The 26461-nt window shown below is 40.6% G+C and overlaps 1 protein-coding gene across 1 annotated transcript in view; it reads left to right on the top strand.

Annotated features, from left to right (window-relative positions):
- Positions 1–26461, top strand: part of LOC124605603 (polycomb protein suz12-B) — a 305926-nt gene that overhangs the window by 256116 nt on the left and 23349 nt on the right. Inside the window, exons 6-10 of the mRNA XM_047137397.1 lie at positions 5161–5390; positions 11720–11876; positions 14207–14421; positions 23441–23694; positions 24416–24601. Of these exons, the coding sequence (XP_046993353.1) occupies positions 5161–5390; positions 11720–11876; positions 14207–14421; positions 23441–23694; positions 24416–24601 (1042 nt within the window). The remainder of the gene's footprint in view (positions 1–5160; positions 5391–11719; positions 11877–14206; positions 14422–23440; positions 23695–24415; positions 24602–26461) is intronic.

Here is a 26461-nt window from a genome sequence, read left to right as displayed (position 1 = left end):
GAACACTTAGTGACTTACATAATTTTAAACATTTCGAAATTTTTTCCTTACTAATATTACCAAAAAATGAAACTAAGAAAATTTTATCGCTTACTACATTATTGCTGTTCATGTATAAAACTTCAGCATGCTTGATGTTTTAGATTATTACTTCTTTACTATTAACTCTATTTGCTACGCATTTTGCAGACAGTATCAACATATATCACTAAAGATACCTACGGAAATATATCATTGTGTGATGTGTAGTTTAGGAGAAAAAGTACCTTTCCAGAAAGTTATAAATTGACCTCATTACTGGATTTATGAGGGAGTTCTCATATAGTTATGGCCTACAATTACTGAATTAAAAAATATATTGTTCAATTGCAATTAAAGACTTTACTTTTGTAGCTAACTTCTGCTATGATCTAGCCTAAAGTGATTTGATACTATGTACTGTTTACCAAAAAGATCTTACATGAACAGATAGTGAAACAATTTTTGGGTTCACCAGTTTTGGTTTTTGCTTCTTCATTCCCCACAGGCACCTCGCAACTCTTTTGCAAGTTCATGCTAGGCTACCACGGAACCCCAGCCTTTTGCATAACTTCCTTTCCATGCTGCAGGGTTATACATCTGTTATCCCTTTCCCCCTCCACCTCTCCATCGGATGGTTTGGCACAGATCCTACTTGGACCAGGTTTATGATTGGGACTTGAGTTTCCACTTCCTGGGTTCTCTATAATGTTTCATTAAATAAACACATTGTCCCCATTGTTGGACTTGACCTGCCACCAATCTTCAAAATTGTGGCTCTCAACAGTACTAATTAGGGTGCTTTCATCTCTGCTGTCCCCTTGGCTCTCTGCCGCATGGAGATATTGATTAAGCAGTCCAGAATACAACTACAGCCATTCTTTCAGTAGCTGATTTGACAATCCAGTTTCTCGGGCCCGCCCTGATGGAAGACAGTACCTTGGTGCTCATCAGATATCGCAGAAGCCATTAGAAATCTAGACGGGCTCTCCAGTGCCATAAGCGGCACCCATTGATGGAGCACCTCATTACCTTTAAATGGGTCCATACCCTGGTCTGCCACCTAATAAAGTGACTGAAACAAAAGTGCTGGGAATTGTACGTTTCAACCAGTGTACCACGTACCTTCCCTTTGCAGGTTTGGGCAAAAATCAGACGTCTTTACGGATACCAGACTCCTGCAGATCTACCTGGTGTTACCTTGAGTGGTACTGTCTACACTGACCCAGACACAGTTGTCAAACATTTTGCTCTGCCTTTTTTGTCCTAAAACAATGGGCGGAGCAAAAGCAATTATCCTCTGCTATATGCCACCTGGAGCCATATAATCGTCCATTCATTGAGTGGGAATCCGTGTGTCGTAGCCCACAGCCCAGATACAATACCAGGACTGGACCACATCCACAATCAAATGATAAAGTACCTGTCAGTGGTTTGACAAAATCGCATCCTTGCATCTGTAACTGCATCTGCTGTGAGGACTAATTCCCATCGCAGTATTGAAACGGGGTAAGCACCCTCTGGAGATGGACAGTTATAAGTCTCAACAATGTTCTCTGTACATTGCTTGAACACATTGCGAGCAGGTGGCTGTGTTGGCTCCTCGAGTCTTGGGGTCTTCGGGCTACCAGGAGTCCGCCATCCAAACAGCTTTTGCCTAATGTCAACATCTTATAGCCATCTTTTTTTTACCTTTAAAAGGCTCATGACACCATATGGCAACACCATATCCTTGCTACCTTACGCGAGTGGGGCCTCTGGGGTCCGCTCCCGATTTTTATCCGCAACTTCCTGTCACACTATACATTCTGGGTTCAAGTTACTGCTTCCCTCAGTAACCCCCATGTCCAAGAGAATAGGGTCCCGCAGGGCTCTGTATTGAGTGTCCCTCTATTTCTAGTAGCCGTCAATGGTCTAGTAGGAGTTTTGGGGTGCTCAGTATCATACTACTTGTATGCTGATGACTTGTGCCTCTACTATTGTTTCTCTAGTGTGGGTGTCACTGAACATCGACTGCAAAACACCATATGAAAGGTGCAGGCATAGGCTCTCACCCGTAGTTTTTTCATCGCCAAGACTCACATCATGCACTTCTGTTGACGTCGTACCACTCATCCACATCCGAACCTTGCGTCAAGGACCGACTGCTCATTGTGGCAGAGACTTACTGCTTTTTAGAACTAGTCTTCTATTCTCGGTTGATGTGGATTACCCATCTTCACGAGCTTAAGCGAAAGTGCTGGCTGCGCCTGAACACTCTTTGCTGCCTCAGTAACACCAGCTGGGGTGCACATTGCTTTACCCTTCTGCAGCTTTGTAAATCCCTGATCAAGTTTTGTCTTGATTATGGGAATCTGGCATATGTTTTGGCATAGCCCTCAGCATTGTTGATACTGGATTCAATACAGGGTTCGACTTGTAACAGAAGCCATTCGTACCAGCACTCTAAACAGGTTACTGATGGAGGCTTGTACCCATCCATTGCCAGTCAAGCGCCAACAACAGCTTTTCAGTTATGCCACACATGCTCACAGCTCCCATGAGCATCCTAACTACCGTCTCCTCTTTCCTAACATGGAAATCCTTTTCCCACAACAGCAGCCCATATCAGAGATTATGATCGCAATCTACATCTGGTCCCTCCTCTCTGAACTGCAGTTGTTTCCTCTTCCACCTCAACTCCAGGTCCACTCAATTACACCTCTGTAGTGCATCCCTCAGCCACAGCTTTATCTTGATCTCTCACCTGGTCCAAAAGACTCTATCCCTCGCAAGGCCCTCCACCACCAATCTTCCTCCAGCCTTGGCGCATCCCAGGGTTCAGAAGTAGTCTATACTGGAGGCTCGATGGTTTCTGGTTGTATGGACTTTGCTTATACTCACACGGGACATACTGAACTGTGCTCCTTGCTGGACGGCTGTAGTGTTGCCCGGCAGAGTTGGTAGCATCTCTTGTGCTCTTCAGCATATTCATTCCTGCACCAGTGGATCCTTTGTCATCTGCAGCGACTCCTTGAGCAGTTAGCTAGGTCTCGACATGTGTTGCCGTTGCCATCCCTTGGTCATTGCTATTCAGGAGTCCCTGTATGCCTGCGAGCAATGTGGACCTTCTTGGCATCCCGGGGAATGAACTCGCTGATAGCTGGGATAAACTGGCTACCAGTAACCCAACTCTTAAGGTGGGTATTATGCCATCAAGTTTTAGGGATCTGGAATACGGAATGGCTCACTTTGACTTCACCAAACTAACTAAGAGTGATAAAGGAGACTACAAATCTGTCGAGGTCCTCCATGCAGGTCTCTTGCAAGGACTCTTTTGTCCTTTGCAGGCTTCCCATCATCCGTTCTTGACTGACACATTGTCATCTCCTGTATCGCAAGGACCGACCCCATTGTCGTTATGGTTCGCGTTTGACAGTGGTCCACATTTTGCTCGACTGTCCCAACGTAGCCACCCTGCGGCAGACTATTAATCTCCCCACCTCATTATCCCTGGTATTAGGAGCTGATGTCTCAGTGGCTGACTTAGGCCTACTGAGAGGTTGGCAGAAAACTCCGTTGCCTTCTCTGCCCAGACCGGGCTGTGGCTGTCTGGGCTTCATGGTCCAATCCGGTCCTCACCCTCACCCCTACTTGTTTTACCCCTTCTTGTGTGGTGCATTAGACTTGTTCATCTTTTGTCGCTCTGTGCTGCTTTTGTGATGTCCTTGTTGCCAGTCTTTCCTAGGCAATTTATGAGTAGAGTAACTCTGGTAAGTGGTGATGGCTGGGGTTGGATGTCCCATCATTACGCCCTGCTTTTGGAGCTCCCAACTACTCCCTATATGGGGCATCTTGCCTGCCTTTCTTCCTCTGTACCGCATTCTTCTTTTTGTTTCTTATCTCGCCTTTGTAGACCTGAGGGTTTCCTTCCGATGGGTTTTGCGCAGTAGGCTATCCCTGATCTACTGTCATGCAGACCTGTCTGTCTGAGGATAAAGGTACTGATGACCTAGTAATTTGCTCCCTTTAATCTTCCAGCCAGCCAGCCATCCAATCTTTGGGTGAATAATCCGAAACTAATAAAACCAACATAATTAGGATTTTATGTCTTCAGACATAATTGTTTTACGTGCTTAACATCGAATATTTAACACAGTAACTCATTTGTAAAGTAATCACATATTTGAAACCATTTTATACATGGGACTTTAATTCTTTAAAAACTTGGGCATGGGAGATTACTTGTAAGAAAGAACACTAAGTGTCACTTGATGTTACTTGCTCAGAGGTTTGTAACCACACTAATATTTCCCTGTGTTTCAGTTATGCCTCTACCTTCTCATCCTTGTTTTCTGTCTTCTCTCCTCCATTATTTGTATACATTCCTTTCCTCAACCCCAGTATTTGTTCTTCCATTCCTCACTCCCTTCTTCACTGAATCCTTTGAAAGTCATCACTTAAGAGAAGGCATTGGTAGCTAGTTTCTGTTAGCTGACACCACATATACAGTTAAACCATATACATATACACAGCTGAAACAAGTATGCAGTGACCATAGTCAAATGGTTCAAATGGCTCTGAGCACTATGGGACTTAACTTCTGAGGTCATCAGTCCCCTAGAACTTAGAACTACTTAAATCTAAGTAAATCACACACATCCATGCCCAAGGCAGGATTCGAACCTGCGACCGTAGCGGTCGTGCGGTTCCAGACTGTAGCCCCTAGAACCGCTCGGCCACTCCGGCCGGCTGACCGTAGTCATCACTCATCTGTGGCCAACATTTATTGCTTATTTTAAGCAAGAAAAACCTGATTGTTCTATTAGATTCCTTGTTCTATTACATTCCTTTTACTGAATAAGTTTCTGGAACTTTTATTAATAGCTGAATAGCCACTATGTATTCTTGTGTGGGAGAGATTCTTCCTTAAGTCTCAGTTATTACAATTTTCACATTATGTAAGTAATTTATTGATCCATGGCCTGGCTACTAAACAGTATGTATTGTTATTGTATAGTTCAAACTGTGTACAGAGTTTGTGTATTTTTTTTTTAAACACAGTTTTCATTTGCTTTCGGTACATTGTTGCACAGTGTGATTAACAGCTGGTCAGTTTTTGTTTGTGTTATTTTAAAACCTAATTTTTTTTGTTTTTTTTAGTGGAACCCGCACAGAAACGACGCAAATCTTCTGGTCCAGCCAAAGCTCAAGGCCAAAATCAACCAGAAGAAGTCAAACTGTATGGAGCTGAGCTAGTAGTTTATGACAAACATAATCGCTGTCTTCTCACAGATGGTGACTATGAACTTATACTACAGGAAGTTCAAGCTAGTGTAAGGCAGTCACCTAAGAAGCATTCCTCCTGGGAGGCAATTGGAGAAGTAAAAGAGGTGAATATAATCTTACAAAACAAATGTGGCTTTTCAAAGTAAATACATGTATCAAAAAAGAGAAAGCATAATATGGCGTAATGCATATGAATTTCATTTCCTCACCCTCTTTTAATAAAAAAGTACAACAAGAGGCACAATTCCTTGCCACTTGAAGTGAAGGGACAGTTGGCTAAAATTCTTCATCGAAGATAAAAAAAATTGAGAAAATGACTAAACACTGTCACTTAAACTTTTTGTGGCAAGGGGATTATGTCTAGTAAGAAATATCTGATGCAGTGTTGTAATGCTATTTTGAATCAGATTGAGCTGGATCTAGGAGACACCTCATGAATAAATGCAGTGAAGGAGTTCAGAGTCCTTCAGTATAGTTCATATAAATGGAAAGCAGAATGCAAAATAAACACCTTTTCGTCTCTTTGATAATGTACACTTTGCACCCCGTTTATATATAGAGTTAGTATTGAAGTATGTAATCAGTCTTATTTCTAGCAGGCACTATCAGAGTACTAATGTTGGTTAGCAAGTTTAATAGGTATGCATATATATGAGAGAGAGAGAGAGAGAGAGAGAGAGAGAGAGAGAGAGAGAGAGAGAAACCAGCATAGGGAAATCCAAATTGTTATGTATGAAAAAATATACCTAAAAACAAAGATGATGTGACTTACCAAACGAAAGCGCTGGCACGTCGATAGACACACAAACAAACACAAACATACACACAAAATTCAAGCTTTCGCAACAAACTGTTGCCTCATCAGGAAAGAGGGAAGGAGAGGGAAAGACGAAAGGATGTAGGTTTTAAGGGAGAGGGTAAGGAGTCATTCCAATCCCGGGAGCGGAAAGACTTACCTTAGGGGGGAAAAAAGGACAGGTATACACTCGCACACATACTCGTATCCATCCGCACATACACAGACACAAGCAGACATTTGTAAAGGCCTGACAGGTGAGATATGAGTGGCGGCAACTTGAAATTAGCGGAGATTGAGGCCTGGTGGATAACGGGAAGAGAGGATATATTGAAGAGCAAGTTCCCATCTCCGGAGCTCGGATAGGTTGGTGTTAGTGGGAAGTATCCAGATAACTCGGACGGTGTAACACTGTGCCAAGTTGTGCTGGCCGTGCACCAAGGCATGTTTAGCCACAGGGTGATCCTCATTACCAACAAACACTGTCTGCCTGTGTCCATTCATGCGAATGGACAGTTTGTTGCTGGTCATTCCCTCATAGAATGCGTCACAGTGTAGGCAGGTCAGTTGGTAAATCACGTGGGTGCTTTCACACGTGGCTCTGCTTTTGATCGTGTACACCTTCCGGGTTACAGGACTGGAGTAGGTGGTGGTGGGAGGGTGCATGGGACAGGTTTTACACCGGGGGCGGTTACAAGGGTAGGAGCCAGAGGGTAGGGAAGGTGGTTTGGGGATTTCATAGGGATGAACTAAGAGGTTACGAAGGTTAGGTGGACGGCGGAAAGACACTCTTGGTGGAGTTGGGAGGATTTCATGAAGGATGGATCTCATTTCAGTGCAGGATTTGAGGAAGTCGTATCCATGAAAATGGACATAAAGATGATTGTGTACCTTGTTCTTGAGGAAGGCTCTACATGGATCGTTATATATTGTGTAAGAGATATAACCAATTTATCCAAGCTGTGCAAGTAACATCACATTTTGACAACAAAAAGATTTAAGAGTTTAGGTTGAGGTAGTCAATCTATGGAGAAACTTTAAAATACAACAATATTTTCTGGAGATATGATGCACTGATAGCAAGAGGTAAAAGGGAAGACAAAGGATGGGGAAAATAACAACCGAAAGTGTTTGCTTATGAAATTCTAAGGTTTACTGCTGGATCTAATTAGTGACAGACCATGCTACTTTGGTGAAAAACCATTCCACCATCAAGTGGTGCTGATGGAATGATGTGTCTTCTGTGTGCTGGTGATATTTATACACCTACTGGTCCAGAGTTCAGCCCCCACCAGTCCAACATTGCCGTCCCAACATTATGCTGAATGGTGGTTGGGCAGGTTTTCACGATTGGGATGGGGAGGGAAGAGTCTGTTGCCTTCCGCTTGCCACCAACTGTCCCTGTCGCATTTCTATATTTACACCTTCATCTGAACTCGTCCCATTGTTATTAGGGTTTCTTCCCGTTCCATTCACATACGGAGTGCTGGAAGAATGATTGTTCAAATGCCTCTCTGTGTGCAGTAATTATTCTAATCTTATCCTCATGATCCCTATGGGAATGGTACATAGGGGCTTGTGGTATACTCCTACAGTCATCATTTAAAGCCAGTTCTTGAAATTTTGTCAGTAGACTTTCTCTGGATAGTTTACGTCTGCCAGTCCAGTTCATTCTGTATCACAGTGACACAGACACACAGCAAAACTTTTTTTGCAGCCAGTATCATATGTGAAAGCTTAGCTTTTCTTGTAGCTACATTGTATATATATTAAATTAAACCACCAAATTTTCTTATTTCTGTGTTTGGGCTACTTAACTGTGATGGTGCTTGGTTGACTAAATTACATGTCCTGTGCTCTGAATATCTGTTGTCATTGGCTGTTGAGATCGCGTGGCATAAGCTATGACTAGTTGACAATCTCGATTTCAGTGCTTCGGAAGATGCCGTACTGTATTTGGTGGAATTTGTATTTATACTTTTGTAATAGGAAAATATGCAGTGTACATTTTGCTCCACATCAAAGATCGTTCCCAAATTCTTATTTTTCTGTGTTTCATTTCCTAAAGTGCCAGGAAATTCTACGCCAGTGTATAGAACCTTTACTACCATTCAAAGAATTGAGATTCTACTGCTCTGAGGGAAAGTATATTGCAACTTATCACAAAAAGTATATTTTCACCTGGTAAAAAGTGTATTTTTAACTGGCAAATCCATAAAAAATCCCACAATTTTTTCCTTTCTTTTCTGCATATACACCCTCTACTGGGTACATATCTATCCATTGTATGGTCAACTATTCTTTTAAACTTAAGCCATAGTTCCTCTACATGCTCTTGCTGTGTGTTGAAAGCTTCAAGTTCCTAATTGAGGTATGCCACTATTGATTTTTTATGTAGTTTACTGAACACATATATCTTGCTGCTTGTCTTAGTTGTCCTTTGTGCTTTGGTAGTCATTGTTGCCACAACTGCATCATGCTGACTGATACCAGTTTCAGTGTGGACATCTTCAAACAGGTCAGGTCTATTTGTTGCCATAAAGCTCGGTCCAGACACAACGATCTGTCTGCGCAGACGTCTGTACATGCAAAAGATCACTGCAAATGTTGTGTGTTCACACGACACAACCCCAATCTACTACTCGCCCACCATCTGTCGGTATAGAAAAGAAATATCAGTGGCAAGCAACTACGCTCCCCGTAAACGTCAAAAACTTAATTCAGTTATTTTGAAACATAGAAATGGAGGAAGTTCTGTTGTGGTCTGTGTTCGCAACTTGTGTTGCAAAAAACATTCAGACCAATCGCAGGAAACAGAGAAAGCGGTCAAAATGGTGTAGACAGTGGCTGCTAAAGCGAAAGCAGTTTTCTCACGTAAATTTACTGCGAGAGTTGCAGGGCGAACCTAACGACTGGCGAAATTATTTGCGGATGGATGTCGGAAATTATAATTCTCTCTTAAAGCTTGTAACCCCTCATATTATGAGAAAAAATAGTTGTATAGAGAAGGGCAATTTCTCCTCATGAACGGCTGGCAGTAACATTAAGATTCCTAGCAACTGGAAGGAGCTACAGGGATTTGGAATTTTCAACTGCAATGTCGAAACAAGAGTTGAGTGAAATAATACCCGCAATTTTTCAATTAGAGCATTGTATGCTGCTGTCTTTTTGTCTCTGTCACTATATTCTTTACTTTAATCTTCCACAAACATGGGTGGTTTCTATATATTTCAATGAATTCACTTACAAACTCTCGAGAACACTGATGAGTATCAGCCATTTTAATGCCCTGTGCACACAAATACAAACACTAGAATGAGCAAACAGCTGTTTCGTGCCAGATTTGCGGCGATCTCCTGTCCACACGCTCAAACTTGTCTGCGCAGATGTAGTTTGAACCCACAGATTTGAGAGGTTTCTCTCAAACCTCCAACTCCAACTTCCAGGTTTGCACACACCTCAGGTTGGTGCAAATCTTCTGTCCACACGTAACGATCTGTCCGCGCAGATGTGATGTGCGCAGACAGATCGTTGCGTGTGGACGGGCCCTTAGATCCAATATTTATCTATCATGAGTGGGATTCCAAACTATCTGTTAAATATAGTTATTAGAGAAGGCATTTAGTAATTGTTCACAGGATGTCTTATCTCACCTACCCCAATAAAACTGTAATTTTCCCAATTGATTGTGGGATAATTTAAGTCTACACCAATGATTACAGTATGATTGGGAAACTAAGGTCCGAGTGAACTGAAGTTTTCTCTTAAGCTTCCAGTTTCTGTAGATGAGTCTGGGGGGTGATAGAGGGATCCAATTATCATTTTATGTCCACCCCTGATACTGAGTCTTGCCCAAACAATCTCACATGCAGCATCAGTTTCTATCTGGGTGCATTTGAGTTTCTGGTCTACTGCGGCAAACACACCATGTCCATTTGCCTGTCCTTTCAATATGCTTTCTGTACCTAGTATTATGTGAGCTTCACTGCTTTTCAGTAGTGCTTCAAACTCTGGCACTTGGTTGTGAAAGTTGTGGATATTAACAATTAGGATTCTAATACTCTCTCCTGTGGGAGATAATTCTTTCGATCTTACACTGATACTTCTGGTTTTCCAACAGCTATCGTTACCTTTATTGGATGGAGAGTCGCTTAATCTAAAAACCCTTGGGTGCACCTCACACACAGTCAGCTAGCTGAGTGACAGCCTCTGATGTGTAGTGCACACCTGACCCATTTAGGGAGATCCTACAAAACTCATTATCAGGTACAGAACCAAAAAAGCTCTGGGTCAGTGTGTCATATTGGACCAATTCCGGAACTAGTATCTTCCATTTTTGAAGAGTATGATATCCAAAATTTTGGATAAATTGCTGCTGGTATATTCCTTTACAAAGGGCTTTCCATGTTTGAACCCACAAGTGATAATTAATGCTGATCATGAGAAAAGATAGTTAGGCATAGCTTTGACACATCTCACTACCTGGAATTGCTTTGATGGTTATGAGGCTAATGCAATTGCCAGTGAGTTCTGAAATGTAGTAGAAATCGTGTCAGTAAAGGAAATCCTTGAAGAATTTGATGTGAATTCTTGTTCACATCAATCAGTTCTGGGTGATGATCATTGGAGTCAAGAGTGGATGTGAAAATGTGAAGAGATTTATTGAGGTTGCTTGCAATCTCTTCCATGGCAGTGCCAGCCTTGAAAGAGATTTCTCTGACAGCTGTAGTCTGGTCAAAATTTTGACTGAAGCCTCTCTCACAGCTGTCCGTGCTGTTCATGTTGCAGTCAAGGTGACAGGGGTGTTGTACTTGTAACTATCGCAAAGCAGTTTATACATATCTTCAGAAATGCACTTGGTAGGTACAGTGAAACAGTAATAGAGAAAAGGGCAACTGAGAAGTCCTCAAAAGAAAATGAGAGAAAGAAGAAAGTGAGTGTGGAAAGGCTAAGTGTAGCAAGTAATATGAAAACAAAATTCATGGAAAATGCTGAAAAAGAAGTTTCTCGGCTTGAAGAAGTAATTCTGTAAGTAAAAACTACCAACTTGAGACTTCATTTAATGTTCACGTGCATACCCTTCTCAGACTAGTCTATTCCTATTCTTTACAAAATAATTTTGCTCAAATTGTATTTGATTTTATTCTTAGATCTGTTTGTAAAAAGTGTAAGTTTTTACTGAAATACCTTTGCAAAGTAGACTCATTCTAATTTTCCTGTAATTGTTTTAATTCAAATTACATTTTACATTTTGAATTCAGTTGTCAGATCCTGGTATGTTTCTTTCTTAGTTAAAATAAACAATGTTCTTTTCAAGGTTCTTTTCACAGTACAGCCTCATTGTATTTCTATATAGTGACAAAATTTGTAGATTTTGTCATAAAGCCAATAAAAATTGGTTAAGGACTAAGCACAATATTGCCCTAGAAAAGCGAAAAATTGGCCTGAATTTCTGGACACCCTAAGTTAGTGTAATATTTATTCTTAAAAGCCCCCTCATGAGCATGAATTTCAGAGTGGATTTTTTAAACTGTGATTACTATTTATGTCACTGTTACTTTTGCTACTGATGCTGCTGCTGCTGCTGCTGTTAAAATTGATAATAGTAAAGGAATTTTTCTGTTTACTTGTTACCAGGACACTGTACCCTTCCAAGTATTCAGCAAGGGTCCTACGTTAAAGTTTAGACTCAACTGGACAACAGAGCCAAGTAATGGATTAGTGGATAGACCTAAGCCAATTCGTCCTCATGATCAGTGCCTTGATTCAAATAGCAATAAGGAGAACAGACCAGGTATTACACAGCATTTATTTGTATGCGTTACTTAGAAAACTAAATCAGACTTTTATAATATAAAATTTATGGAATTTTCTTCACTTTCATATTTATTATAATAATGGATGTTACCCATTTATTTATTTAGTAGAACTAAGACTAGGACTCCAACTACATTTAATGTAATTGCACATATGTTGTATTCTATTTTCAGTCTGATGAGAAAAGTGATAACATTAGAACGTCAGCATTTTTATTATTTCAGCACAAGCGTTGGTGCGCGCGCGCGCGCGCACACACACACACACACACACACACACACACACACACACACAGAGAGAGAGAGAGAGAGAGAGAGAGAGAGAGAGAGAGAGAGAGAGAGAGAGAGGGACCATGGGGCAGGGTTGAGATGGGTGTGTGGGTTAGGGGCTTGTGGAGATTGAGGTCAGGATTATTGGACTGAAGAATGCGTTGAAGGACAATTCCCATCAAAGTTACTTAAATTAGGTGGTGTTGGAGGGTGACCCAGATGACAGGAATTGTGAAATAGCTTCTGAAATTGAACCTGTGTGCTCAGCGGAGTGTTGTGCCTCTGAATAGTTAACTCTGCTCTTGGCCACAGTTTGGCAGTGACCATTTGTTTGGGTGGACTGCTAGTTCATGGTCATGCCCACATAAAATGCTGTGCTGAAATTGTCAGTGATGGCATATGATGTAACTGCTTTGACCGGTGTAGCATGGGATAAACTTGATATGGGACTGTACGGGTGAAAAAAGTTAATTGGGCAATGGAAGAAGAAAATACGGATTGGAGAAGGTATATAGTTCCTCAGAAGAAATTATGCCAATTGTAAATGAAGATAAATTGCAAGATGGTTGGGGAGCTTCAGTTCTTATCTTTCAGTGGGAAAAAAATTGCACAAACTTGGAAGAAAGAAATGTCCTTGTGTAGATGAAATACCAGCAGAACCTGTAGGCAGTAGGCCAAAGGGCAAAGCAAAAATTATACAAATCTGTGAGTGAAATTCATGAGTATGGAAATGTTCCATAAAGATACTTAAAATAATCTAATTGTTTAGCTATGGAAAGGTGTGAAAATCAGCACAAAGTAATTTTAATATCATATATATCGAATGTGCTTGTGAGAGTACTGCAGTGAAGAATGAAAAGGTTAGTTGAAACCTGTTTGGAAGAGGATCACCTTGATTCTTGGAGAAGTAGAGGCATTCAAGAAGCAGTGTTTACAAGTATGGTAGTTTGCATGTTTTAGAACCAAAGAACCAGCTGATGATGGTGATATTGTTGCTGAAACTAGTTTGGGAATAAATAAATAACAAAAGTGGTTTGCATGAAGGTGGATCCACAGTTGGATATTGTTGTGCGATACATGAGGTGAGGTCAGAATCCGGAAAGGTGTAAGTCAGAATTGCTCATTGTCACCACTGATAATTAAGTTGTGCATTGAGGACACAATGAGAGAGGTAAAGGATTAACTCGATAAGAGTGTTGTTAATTGAAAAAAATCAATACATTTCATTAACAACCAAAAGTGAACCAGTTGAGTTTGGTTTGCATACAGCCGAGAAACCTACAACCAATAATGAAGGTCCTTGTAAACATTCTTCCCCTCTCCCAATAAAAATGAGATGTTAAAGAAAATGATTGTCAGAAAGTGTTTTTAAAGCAAAAATTGGTTTTCATAGTTTCCCAGCAAATACTACTTTAATCAAGTGATATTGAGTGGTTACTTTCTGAGTAAGTTATTGTCAGATGACATTGTAAAGATATGAGAACTATAGAATTTTGATTTTACTACAAACTTCAATCAAATTAAATGTCTGTGTTAATATTCTTAGACCAAATCAAGTTATGTAGTGAGACTTAAATAAATTGCTTAATCAATGTAACCATTGAACTGAAGTGATCTGTTGAAGATAATCATACTGATAGGTAGGAAATTCAGGAGACCAAACTACACATACGACATTTTCACCTTTAATGTAGTGCATTTTTCACAACATCCAGTTCTGTCAATCACTTGGGGAAAAAAAGTATGCGTTTAGAAATCGAACGGTATATTGCTATGCCATTAAGAAATTATTTTGTTCTATGTACATTTATTTATTTATTTATTTATTTGGATGGTAGCATTGAGAGTTCCCAGGAAATACATCAGACAAGATTAGAGAATTGGTTTTTACTGTAGTGTTGCCATTACAGTTTATCTTTTTGTGTTACTTTCTTATCTTACTAGTAAGAGTGCATCTAACTTTTCGTTCCTATGGAGTTTGTATGTTTAATGCCCTGTGGTAGCTGGTATGTAATCGTTGCTGTGTTTGCTTTTCCAGAGCGTTGTAACAACAGTACAAAGGTTGTTGCACCAATCAAGAAGGAACCTCGTCTGCAGATTGTATACCAGTTTTTGTACAACAATAATAGCCGACAACAAACAGAAGCATGTGAAGATCTAACGTGTCCTTGGTGCTCTCTTGATTGTGTTGTACTCTATGCTTTGCTCAAGCACCTGAAACTGTGTCACTCACGTTTCACATTTACATATGTTGTGAGTAGTTTTTTCACAACTTCTGTGGTGCCTGTTGTTACTATATGTTAGTTTATTTGCTTTATGTGTGTTTGTGATATAAATTTTATTAAGCTTATCTTTCTCCTCAAAATTTCACTGAAATTTTTACTAAATTACAGAAGTTTAAAATGTGTGTGTAAGAAAGGGGAACATTCCAACAACAAGTAATGGTAACTACTTCAGCTATTTCCTGTAGCGGAAGACATGTTTAACATTCCAAGAATTCGTTTTATTTCTGCATAACTGTGTATGCGGTGGTATCTCATTAGCACATTTTTGAAGGGTCCACAGACTCAGTGTCGTAAGTGGGAGAATGTTCTACTGAAAAATTCTCAATTTGGTAACAATTCAATTTTTTTGGCAGTGAAAATCCTGAATTAAATATTTGTGGTGAAACTAGTCTCTTAACACCATACTTCCTGACATGTTGTCTCAATAAATCATAATGCAAAATGTGCCTTTTCCAGAACACATTCATGGAATTGCACCTGGTAATTGAATAGTGGTTGTCATCCGTATATTATACATCTTAGCCTAACTGCACTCTAGTATAATAAGTTTCAGTATGTAGTCCTGTCTCCTCAGATGTTTGAAAAACATAACAATAGTTACTCAAAATATCCACGGGTATGCTGCCGGTCTATAGTGTCAAACGGGCACAATATTTCGGCGATCATACATGTCGCCATCATCAGGTGAATTGACGGACTGAGCTCCTGTGAACGTGCCGGCACGGAGGTCCGTATGCTATGGCTGCTCAGAGGGAACTGGGTTAGGTCGTGACGGCGGCCGATTTAAATACCCTCCGCCCGTGGCGCGCTCTCTCTGCTGTCCGCGCCCTGCGCCACGGTCGCGCGGTGGAACAGATTGCGACGGCGTCTGAGATGACGTCGGTGTGATGGCTCTGTCCGCCGTGGTCGTCACAACTATACGTTTGCTCAATTTACTCTTGATTAACCCGATCGCTGGTTCCCAAGCCTTGCTAAGATTATAGCCACAGTCACGGTTTATGAGGTCGTCATTGGTGCGAATTTCGATGGCCTCTCTAACAACGCTGTCCCAGTATCTCGACGTCTGTACCAGAATCCTCGTGCGGTCATACTCCATGGCGTGATTTTCCGACAAACAATGTTCAGCGACCGCCGACTTGCTCGGATACATCAGTCGAGTGTGCCTCTGGTGTTCACGGCATCGATCCTCGATGGTACGCATCGTCTGACCAATATACGACTTGCCACATTGACACGGAATCTGGTACACGCCGGCCTTCCTCAAACCGAGGTCATCTTTGGCGCTCCCCACCAGTGCACGAGTTTTATTTGGAGGACAAAACACAGTTCCGACCCGGTGTTTCTTCAGAATGCGGGCGATTTTCCCCGAGAGTGCGCCTGTGTATGGAATAAATGCAGTGCCTACCTCCTCCCTCGTGACTTCATCCATCTCAACAGGTTGTGCTGCAGTGGTTGGGCGGAGAGCACCTTGAATCTGCCACTCTGAGTACCCATTTTTTTGAAATACAGTTCTCTGATGTTCCAATTCCTGGGGTAGACTCTCTGCGTCAGAGATAGTGTGCGCCCTGAGTACTAGAGTTTTAGAGGGTATTTAAATCGGCCGCCATCGCGGACGAACCCAGTTCCCCGTGAGCAGCCATAGCGTACGGATCTCCGTGCCGGCACGTTCACAGGAGCTCAGTCCGTCAGTTCACCTGATGATGTATGATCGCCGAAATATTGTGCCCGTTGGACACTATAGACCGGCAGCATACCCGTGGATATTTTGATTATCAAATACGCCGGGAGAAACTCTAGAATCACATAACAATAGTTGGCAGTTTCTTTTATCCTAATTTTTTTATTGTGTTGTCCATTTTAGTTAATATGTCAAACCTCAAATTTTAACTTGTAACACTTAACTGTATCAATTGTTTCAATAGCTTCTGATATTTAGAAACTGGGCAAGGTTTTGATTCATCCTAGTCTTCACTTCCTGTTTCTCTGCTATCTATTCCTGCAAGATTTCATCAATTGTCATGGACTGTCAGATTGCAACACTTTCGTCGCATTCAACATATGGATCGAAGCTAAGGTAGTCTTTGTTTTCAGCTGGCCCCATTAATTTGCTGCCATGGTTCAAATGCAATTTCTTCATTTTCCGGAATGTTGTCTACTGTATGTACCCGCTTTCACTGAAAGCCAGTGTTCACTTACATAGAATCCCAGACACTCTCGCAGTAAAAGAAAATGTGTGGGCGCGAGACTTTTTAATGATTGTGATTTGGATTTGAATTGAAATTATTTTTGAGATTTTATTTATACTTTTGAGTTCATGCTTGTAATAACTGGCTAATTAATAAAGATTAATATGAACAAACTTGTTGTTCATGTTAAAGTTACTTTAATATGAGCCAGTCTAGAAACACATTGCATTTAAATTGAAAACTGAAATAATATTTTTGTATTTGCCTCGTCTAATTTTTTAACAAGTATGAGTTCTTTGTTATAATTTGCAACTGCCCACACACGTGAGAGAATTGTTCTTTCCGCCGTTAACAAATAATTGAAGTCAGAGTGACGGCTCTGGATCTCGGCGAGTAACTGAAAATAAAAATCTTAAAACTATGTTTCCTTCCACTGCATCAGGCGGCTATGGAGAAAATATTTCTTATGTTTCAAGCGGGCGAACCTTCGCTTCTGCTAATTTCCTGAATTAAAAATGCCACGTAATGGCGTATGTTGCTGCAGTGGCAGCTGCAACTGTTGAGCTGAAAATTACTCAGCATACTGATTTTAAAAGGAAACGGACATGACACAGGGCTCACCTTCTACAAATAAAGGTGAACAATAACTTTAAACTGTTATATTATTGAATTAATATCACAAATGACCTTATAATAATAATCATACAAATGAGGAAAATTTATACCACCTGTGCAGGCAGTATCATATAATATTTCGGATCAAGATAAAAGTTCTCGTCCATATTAAATCTTTTTAATATTTGCGTTTAATTTTTTTCAATATTTTCACTGGGAATGGCTCAGCTCTTCTTAAGAAATGCGAAGTGTCTAGGATGGTTACCTTTCTCGTTGTAGTGTGAAGACAGGCCTGCCCCTTCTGTGCAAGAATCTTCCTATATTTTTATTTTAGGTATTTTATAGTGCCTTGGTTAAGTGGCTGAAGGTGGCTTGTACAATCGGGGGAAGTTCTGCATACTGATCAATTAACAGGATAATTTTCCTATTTGTACCACCTGATCTTGCATTCCAGGCACAGTTGTTGTTACTCGTGCTTTCACATTAGACACATATTTACATGGAAATGTGTGCACATTTAAAAGCATCTGTCCACCTTTGCAGTATTATAAAAACCTGTGCATGCGTGCGTGCATGTACTTTGTATGCTTTGGATGAAGGCCTTCTGGCCAGAAGCTTACATGCTTCATTTAGTAGTCTTTTTGTTGTGCCTGTCTGTCACTCAACATCTCTGCTATATGGTGAGTAACAATATCCTTGTTATAATGTTGTGAATATTCCTTCCTGGATTTTCGATTTTCCATTGTTTCCCCACCTTTTCAATTATTAGTGGCACCAACTTTACTGTTCCACTTACATTACAACATTATCAGGCAGTTAACCTCTCTTTACGAAATTTTCCACAGTGGCAAATTCTCTCCTGTGAACTCGAGCTTTTTTTATAAAAAATATACCATTATGTGACTGCCATACAGTCAGCCATCCCCAAGAGCTCTGTCAGGCAGCAAGTAAAAAAGTAGTCCATTTCATGTGCATTAAAAACATCATCGGGATTCTACGTTTGTGCAATTGTACCATCTCCGAATGTACTTCAGTCATGAGTTCTTTCATATTCCAACAGATCTTTTACCTTGTATTCTCTCTTCAACAATGAGTTGTAATTGGTAACTTTTGCTTCATTTTATGTGTCCTAGATATCAAGTTTTCCTTTGTTTTATTGTGAACCTTTTTTTAATTTTTTTATTTTTGTTCTTTTTTTATTTTTTATTTTATTTTTTATTATTATTTTTTTTAATCTGGTGAAGGACTTCTTCATTTGAAATTTTCAGCACCCAGAGTATGTGTAAGAGTCGGAGATACGGATACATTTCAAAAACATCAGTTCTTTTCTCTAGATATTAGTTAATGGTCCAGCTTTCACACCCATAGAGATAAATGGAGAACACATAGCAATGAATCATTCACATTCTCTGTTGCCAACTATTATCCAATCTTATGACAAGTTTTTTCATGCTAACAAATTGCATCCTGGCCAGTTCTATTCTAGATCTGATCTTTGTTACGCAGTTACACTGCTCATCCATGTATGATAGATGGAAGAGTATTTTTCCATGACTGAATTGTGTCAATGTTTACGCTTCTGCCCAAATTTCTCATTCACATTTATACATGAAATTATAATTGTTGATTCTTGAACCTTTCAATCGAACCGTTGGATGCTTTGAAATATTCAAAGCAGAAGCTTGTTTTATCCCCTTTAATAGAATGTGTTCCAGTTCTGGGAACTGACTGTTGTGCACTCATTTTTGTTTGCCATTTCCTCCTTCGTAACGTACTGCTTCACATATTTTTTGTTTGCTCACTATTGTATTCAATGTTGACGGAGGCTTGATGTATGCCTGCGCTATCAACATGCTTCCTGTGTGAATTATTGTCCATTTCCTGAATAATTTTGTACTTTAGTTTGTTTGTTAACTGTCTCACTGTCTTTTTGTCTGTGATGTATTGGTTCACCATTAGACACAAAAAAAAATCACAGACTGAGTGTGTGTCAGATGCTAAAAATGAACGAAGAACAACAGCGACTGAGTTACACACCAATAAATATTTGGCTTATTGTGTGGATGCTACAATTTTGCTCCTACCTCCAATTGATACTTGTCAGAAGAGGTCAGAAATCATCGGAGCTAGTTCCACAAATCATTTTTATGACAGCAAACTATTTTATGACAAAAAGTTGCAGACTTGAACAACGCTATCTCCCACAAGTTTCCTCACCCCTAAGGACACACATATATTCTGCTACCACAATTCCCAGAACTGTCAGTGGCAAAAGTTGCAGCGGCCAAACAGTACCATTACTGCCACATTTGAACATGCTAAGCAGATAGGGAGAACATATAATCAAGTCATTTTAACATGCATTTACTTCAGTTGGGACTGGGACTTCCAAAAATGGATGTACTGTGCTGGAAGACAGGGTAATGAGGGATATACTAATAAGAGTCCAGTGTTTATGATGAAATCTCACATGAAAACTATTCATAAAATGCCTTAAAACAGTCTGCCTATGCAAAGACAGTGCTCAGATTTGTTGATGAAAAATTTGCCATTACTCCTAAACCTTTTGGTGTACTTCCTCACTAAAAAAAAAAAAAAAAAAAAAAAATGCTGTTCTAATACCTACTGAGTCTGAAGTTAATTGGTCATTTTAGGTGGCATCTTCCCTTAATACAATGTCCCACTTGGCTCTGTAGCATTTGTCTTTGCCCCTACAGAGGCATAGTTAGTGACACCAATATTGCTGTGATTATATTGTTTGGCAGTAAATCTAGTTAACTATTTTTGTCTCCTAATAAAATTCGGCAACAGTTAGCAGCTGTGAATGAGATAGCCTCACTTCTGGATAGCTCTGTTTCTCTTCTCACACGTCAGGAAAACCAATTAATGATGTACAAGTGTATGTAATGTAAATGAGATCTCGATTTTCCTCATACCTCACAGAAATTCTACTTTTACGCAGTAAGAAACTGAAGTAACATCATTTTGATAATCATCCACTCGTATTTGACATTTCAAAGCATCAGTGTCTGTTGTGTACTCACATAATCACCATCGTGACATCATTTTGTGTATGATAGCATCATGATGGGAAGCCCATTAGCTCTAGTTTTAACCAACCTGTTTTTCACAGAACTTTGTGAATATGGCTTTGGACATGGCTCCTGCAAAGCCTAGTGGCTCTTGTCATTACATAAACACGTTCATTGTCTGGCCACATGGACTTGAAAAGCTGGGAGAGGTCTTAGAGCACATCAGCGACATCCATTACTACATAAGTTTCGGATGGGGATAGAAATAAGTAATGCATTGCTATTCCTTGATATCAGCCGGGCACTTAGGAAAACAGCAACAAAAAATGACAACTTTTCCAAGTTGTTTTACTAAAGACACACAAACAGAAGGCCCCCGAGGGAGAAGTGAAGAAGATAAAGTTTTTGACAATCTGTAACTGACAGGAAGAATTAGTCAGCTCCTCAGGAAGTGTGGAAATAGATTCAGTCTACCAATCTACAGCAAAACTTGACAACTTAAGAGTCCTGTGAAAGATGATTCAGACCTTGTAACTCATGGGATAAAATAAATACTATGTCAGTGTGGATGGCTTTATGTTGGATAGCTTGTGTACACTATTAAACAGTGCCGTATAGAATACAAAAGATGTTCACACCTACAATGTCCTGAGAGATCAGCAGTAGCAGAACATTCTCTGGATAAAAAGCATTGAATTACATTCAACGAGACATCTATCATTAAATGGAGAAATGTTTTCCAGGATAATGTAATAAAAGAAAAGATACAGATGAAAATCATCTGGTAACACCCATAATAATGGCGGCAATTTGCAGTTAAGCACTGCTCAGGTCCTGGCCATTGGTTAGTCGAAGGGTGCGCGATGGACATGAAACAAACACATCACCTTTTAGGATAGTGGAGTGGGCACCTGTGGCACCATATGTGGTAACACAGCTATGTCAGGATGGGAGCAGCAACAACTCGACAGTCATCACTTGACAATGGCTAAAGGGTTCTCATCTGATAGCCTGTCTATATTTAAACACTTGACAGATTTATAAATGAGAGAACTTTATTATATTGTAATTAATTTTTAAATTAGGTAACACCTTTATTTTATCTTATATTTAGCAGGTATCACAGGGGCCTTAAAACCTCAATCCCATAATGAATTGTTCCTCTTTATGGTGTATTTAACAAAAGTAATAAAAACAAAATAACTACATGAGTCCGCTACTTTATCTGGCACACACAAACAATGCTTTTACCTGTGTTCAGCATCCCATACAAAATAAATGGCATAACCCACATACACTATGTGATCAAAAGTATCCGAACACCCCCAAAAACATGTTTTTCATATGTGGTGCATTGTGCTGCCACCTGCTGACAGGTTCTCCATATCAGTGACCCCAGTAGCCATTAGACATTGTGAGAGAGCAGAATAGGGTGCTCCACAGAACACACGACATCGAACGTGGTTAAGTGATTGGGTGTCACTTGTCGTACGTCTGTACGCGAGATGTCCACGTTCCTAAACATTCCTAGGTCCACTGTTTCCGATGTGATAGTGAAGTGGAAACGTGAAAGCATACATGCAGCACAAAAACATACAGGCCAACCTTGTCTGTTAACTAACAGAGACCACCGACAGTTGTAGAGGGTCGTAATGTGTAATAGGCAGATATCTATCCAGACCATCGCGTGGGAATTCCAAACTGCATCGGGATCCACTGCAAGTACTATGACTGTAAGGCAGATGGTGAGAAAACTTGGGTTTCATGGTCGAGCAGCTGCTCATAAGCCACACATCACACCGGTAAAAGCCCAAACATGCTTCGCTTGGTGTATGAAGCGTAAACATTGGATGATTGTAGAGTGGAAAAACGTGTGGAGTGACGAATCGCGGTACACAATGTGGCGATCCAATGGCAGGGCGTGGGTGTGGCGAATGCCCGGTGAATGTCATCTGCCAGGGTGTGCAGTGCCAACAATAAAATTCGGAAGCAGTGTTGGGGGCTTGTACCCGTTGTTGTTTTGTGTGGCACTGTCATAGCACAGCCCTACATTGATGTCTCAAGCACCCTCTTGCTTCCAGCTGTTCAAGAGCAGTTCCGGGGTGGCGACTCGATCTTTCAACATGACCGAGCACCTGCTCATAATGAGTGGCCTGAGGCGTAGTGGTTACATGACAATAACATTCCTGTAATGGACTGACCTGCACAGAGTCCTGACCTGAATCCTATAAAACACCTTTGTGATGGTTTGGAACGCCGACTTCGTGCCAGGCCTCACCAACCGACATCGATACCTCACTTCAATGCAGCACTCCGTGAAGAATGGGCTGCCATTCCCCAAGAAACCTTCCAGCACCTGATTGAACATATGCTTATGAGAGTGGAAGCTGTCATCAAGGCTAAGAGTGGGCCAACACCACATTGGATTCTAGCATTACTGATGGAGGGCGTCACGAACTTGTAAGCCATTTTCAGCCAGGTGTCCGAATACTTTTCATCACATAGTGTATGTTCTGCCGTACTAGAGATAGATAGTTGTGTATAAAATACAATTTTATTTCACCAGTTAGTGTCCTTATCAGCTGACCAATGTGATTTGCTAATTCCTGGTCAGGAAAGTTATCCCCTCTCACAAACAAAGATTTGGCACCTCTTACCACATCAGAGAAGAATGATGATAATAATGGTGGACTGTGATTTTATTAGTCAGCTTGGCTAAAGTTATCACATCTGTCTTTTTCTCTTTGGAACAGGGATAGAGTTCATTATTTCACATTGTGTCTTCTAGGTGAATCTATAAGACAACTTGTGAGAGTGCCGTACAGAGCAAGTCATGGATAACATTGTCTAATTCACTATGGCTACCTTTTTCCCATTGACAGATAACTAACATCGGAAATGTGTGCTGAGCAATAGCGAAACAATAATATAGAGTAGAGAACTTGCATTACGGAATCGATTCCGAACTAAAAATATGACACACCAATGCGCGCATGCATGAGAGTGCGCGTGCGCATTTGCGTGTAAAATACAGAATGATTTTAGTGGTAGTACTGAGAGTAGACTGTATATTGTAAATGTTGTCCAAAATTTTATGTAATAGTGATCCTGTTTAAATCAGTGACTGATGTGTAAATCTTGATATTGCTTACAGCCAATTCCACAAGGTGCCCGTATTGATGTAGCCATAAATGAATGCTATGACGGCTCATATACAGGAAGTCCACATGACCTCATATCACAACCTCCTGGGTTTGCATTTTCACGTAATGGCCCAGTTCGCCGAACTGCTGTGTCTAACATTCTTGTGTGCCGTCCAAAACGACCAAAACCTAGCCTCTCAGAATTCCTGGAGCTTGATGAGAATGAATTCGATGGTCAGCGGCCATACATAACTGGTCACAATAGGTGAGTCTTAGTGTTTCGTATACTTCTGTGCAGATTAGGTCCGTCTCAACATCCTGTACATTACCAGGCTCCTCATTTTCATTTACTATGTTTCCATTAGGATTTAGTAACTGTACAGAATATTCCTACCACACCTCCTTGAATTCATTTACATTCTCAATTTCCTGTCCTCCTTCATTGGTCATCCTGACATATACTATCGTGCCTCTTTTCTTACTTTCCTCATTGTCATTTTCCATCATTTTTGTGCACTCTTCCATCCACTTCTTTCTCTCCTACTACCATTTCATTGAAGTAAATGAAGAAGAAAGACATCATCATTACTTACTCTGCTTTCTTGTTAACAACAGCGAATTTCAATTTCTCATAAGCTGCTTGTGACAAAACTGTGTGAAACTAATGTGTTAGGGTGACACTGGAATTTGAACAAGATGGCTTCTCGGTTAACATACCTTCCACAGCAGTTAGTGGACAAAGGAGGGAAAATCATATGAATGTGCCAGTAACTGGTCATCGTGATATCATGAAGAATCTGTGACACTGGTGATGAAATCAAACCTATCTCTAACCTGTCTTCAGAGTAGGGAAATGTTTGATTTCATCAGTCACTGTGATGAGTTGGTGATAAATTCAGATGATTTTCTGTCCTTTCTCCTCTAGTTGCTGTGGAAGGCTTGTTATGTTGTGAAAGATGAGAACTTAACATTGTTGATATTTTCAGGTTATATCACCATACAACAACGTGCCTGCCAATTTATCCAAAGGAGATGGACGTGGATTCAGAAGGAGAACATGATCCTAAGTGGCTACAAACTAAAACAATGATGATGATTGATGAATTCACAGATGTGAATGAGGGTGAAAAGGAGCTCATGAAAATGTGGAACCTTCATGTTATGAAGCATGGGTGAGTTGATGTTATTAACTTCCAGCTCACCCGTTGTTAATTCATTCATTACTATTTTTTTCCCACTTAAGAATAAAATCATTCACATTTTCCTCACAGAAACTGACCAATGTCACTGTAAAATGGATAAATTTAAGATTATTGATTTTTATACTTCAATCTTAACAAAAATATATTTGCAGGGCTGTATCACAGATAAACGTAATCACTCTATTCTTTCATTTAATTTATCCCCATATTGTCCCTAATTGCTGACTATGTTTAGCTTACATCTTCAATTTCGTTGTCAGTAGTCTTTTTGTGTGTAGCAGATGGGATGTATAATAGTTGTGTCAACTTCCTTTATACTTTAAAAACACCTCATGACTACTTTGCAGAACTTCACTTCATTAGTGTGGGAATTCAAATAATCACAGAAGAAACTGAGTTATTCACTGTGCTACGTTATCACGATATCTTGACAAAAAATCTCAAGAAGTTTCAGTCTTCTGTTGAATCGGCAAATTGGTCAAAGCTCTCTGTCCAGACACTCTGAGACCATAACGACATCGAAATAGGGTCAGAGAGACAAGCAGAAATACTGAAAATCTTTTTCGTAAACTGTTTCACTGAGGAAGATGACACTCTAATTCCTGCTGTAAATCATCGCACGGATATCGAAGTGGCAGATAACAAAATAAGTGGCCGTGGTATAGAAAACCAACTGAACTAGCTGCTCTTCTAGCATGTGTGAACAGTAGGTCACTGAAGGAGCAAAGTGTTTCTTGTGAGTGGAAAAAAGTGCAGGTCTCTCCTGTTTTCTAGAAGGGTCATCGAAGAACAAACAAACGACCCCAGTCTCTAGCAGCTGAAGCCAGGCTATGAGCAACAGCGCATGATGGGAGAGCAGGGTTGCCACATGTTCTGGAAATCAGGGAACATCAGGGAATTTCAAACATGTCAGGGAAATCAAGGTAGTATCAGGGAAGTTTGAAGAAAACGCTGGAAAAGTCTCATTATTTTGTGTCAGTAGATAAAGTGGTTTGTTTGCTGAGATGTCATGCATCATCACTGGCTGGGTGCAGCTGGGTACGTGCGCCACTCCCTACTCCCTCATTCGTACTGCTTCTCTCCTTCCTAAGCGCTCCCCTCAGCTTGCAGTCGGTGCTGCAACCAGTTCTTGCCGCTAGTCTAGCAACTACCAATGAGAGGCAGGAAGGCGTGAGGAGTGGTTTGTTTGGATCTGATTCTCAGAGACTAAGACGCAATGGCTGGAGACGGTGGTCATGTATGCGTGAGTTGTGTCAGAGTAATTATGTGAAAGTGTGTTTTCTCTTGTTTTCTGACAAAGGCCACGGTCAAAAATTTAGTTGTGAGAGTGTGGTTGTCTTTTCTACGTGCCTATCTGTGGATCAGCGATCTTCTTCACAGAGAGTTGCTACCTATCCTCATTAGCATTGATTCTCAGAGTATTTGTGCAAGTTACCTGTTGCATGGGTTGATCACCGCAGTCTCATATCATCAACATGCTGTCTGTGACTCGTGATTAGCTGGCCGCACCAGTGGACTTCCATGACGAGCCAAAACCGTAGGCCATTTCTGCAGGTATCTCTAACGGATCGGGCTTTCCAATCTGAAGCCCGTTTCCCACTAATGTGCAAGCTCTGCCTGTTGGATCTAGTCTTACCGAACTGCCCGCAGGCTGTGTGTGTGTGTGTGTGTGTGTGTGTGTGTGTGTGTGTGTGTGTGGCATAATGCGGCGTATTTTCATCATGGACCCAGGATTATGGTGCTGCTCAGCAGGCAGAGGCCACAGGTGATGGATTTCAGGAATTCTGACTGTCTCACCACAAGTATATTGTTCAGTGTGGCATTTTATTG

Source organism: Schistocerca americana, chromosome 3, assembly GCF_021461395.2.
Source record: "Schistocerca americana isolate TAMUIC-IGC-003095 chromosome 3, iqSchAmer2.1, whole genome shotgun sequence".
NCBI classification, from domain to species: domain Eukaryota; kingdom Metazoa; phylum Arthropoda; class Insecta; order Orthoptera; family Acrididae; genus Schistocerca; species Schistocerca americana.
Note: the sequence above shows the minus strand (reverse complement) of the source record. Positions and strands in the feature narration are given on the sequence as shown.